Source organism: Vombatus ursinus, unplaced genomic scaffold, assembly GCF_900497805.2.
Source record: "Vombatus ursinus unplaced genomic scaffold, bare-nosed wombat genome assembly UNPS02009994.1, whole genome shotgun sequence".
NCBI classification, from domain to species: domain Eukaryota; kingdom Metazoa; phylum Chordata; class Mammalia; order Diprotodontia; family Vombatidae; genus Vombatus; species Vombatus ursinus.
Genome location: NW_020949772.1, coordinates 4,813,960 through 4,815,262, shown reverse-complemented (window position 1 = coordinate 4,815,262; position 1,303 = coordinate 4,813,960). Strand labels below are relative to the sequence as shown.

General features: G+C 58.4%; 1 protein-coding gene across 1 annotated transcript in view; it reads right to left on the bottom strand.

Annotated features, from left to right (window-relative positions):
- Positions 1 to 347, bottom strand: part of NCOR2 (nuclear receptor corepressor 2) — a 255,367-nt gene extending 255,020 nt beyond the window's left edge. Inside the window, exon 1 of the mRNA XM_027853513.1 lies at positions 302 to 347. Within this exon, the coding sequence (XP_027709314.1) occupies positions 302 to 347 (46 nt within the window). The remainder of the gene's footprint in view (positions 1 to 301) is intronic.
- Positions 348 to 1,303: the final 956 nt, after the last annotated feature.

Genomic DNA, 1,303 nt, shown 5'->3' with positions numbered 1-1,303 from the left:
TCCCCAGCCCTCATCAGACCAGCCCTAAGTGTGCTCCCCAGCCCTCACCAGACCAGCCCTACTAAGTCTGCTCCCCAGCCCTCATCAGACCAGCCCTACTAAGTCTGCTCCCCAGCCCTCACCAGACCAGCCCTACTAAGTCTGTTCCCCAGCCCTCACCAGATCAGCCCTAAGTGTGCTCCCCAGCCCTCATCAGACCAGCCCTAAGTGTGCTCCCCAGCCCTCACCAGACCAGCCCTACTAAGTCTGCTCCCCAGCCCTCACCAGACCAGCTCTACTAAGTGTGCTCCCCAGCCCTCACCAGACCAGCCACTCTCCTGCTTGCACACCTCCACCTCTCCATCCATCACTCCCACGCAAGGCTTAGACACGGGCCAGCAGGAGAGGGAGCCCAGGGGTGGAAGACGCGGCTCTGATTGATTGTATAACCCCAGAGTTTCATCGATAATGGCAGCAACTGGGCCAGGCTGTCACAGCAAGACACATGAGGACCAGGGGAGACAGAAAAGCCAGCATGAAGGGGACAGCCAAGAGAGGCCCAAGGGCCTGGAACACAGGCAGCACCGCTGATGGTCTAGGAGGTTCAAATCCCACTGCAGACCCTGCCATCCATAAAATGGACAGGCTGGCCTTGATGATGCCAGCTCTAGAGAAAGGTGAGGCATGACCCTCTAAGGACAGTCGGGACACAGTGAGACAGCGGCCAAGCCAAGACCAGAACCCAGGCCTTGCGGCTACATTGTGACTGTCCCTACTTTCACTGATGAGCACACCGAGGCTTCCCTGGGCTAGATGAAGAGCTGGCAGCTGCCACCCTTCTCCCGAGGGGTCAGAAGAGAAGCCAGCAGCACCTGCTCCTGTCCCCAGAGGTGAGGGGGGAGGTGAACAACGGACAAGCCCCCTCCCTGGCCCCTGGCCCCCGAGGAAAGTGCAGAGCATGGAACATGCAGAGCAAGGAACAGAGCAAGGAAGCCCAGGGTGAGACAGAACAGGGCCCTGGCACTGGAAGGGGCTTCGGAGGCTGCTGGCAGGCAGAGACGTTGGGGTCAGAGGCCCCGGGTTCTAATCCTGGCTCTGTCACTTACTGGGCAGTCACTCCCTGTCTCAATGACCTCTAAGCTTCCTTCCAGGCCCAATTCTCCCATCCTACGTCCAACAAAAGGTCATCTGCTTTCTCTGTAAGGCTGTGCCACCCCACTTAGAGCCAGCTCACAGGAGCGAGATTCCCATCAGGCAAAGCACACACACATACACAAAAACACACACACACACACACACACACACACACACACACACACACACA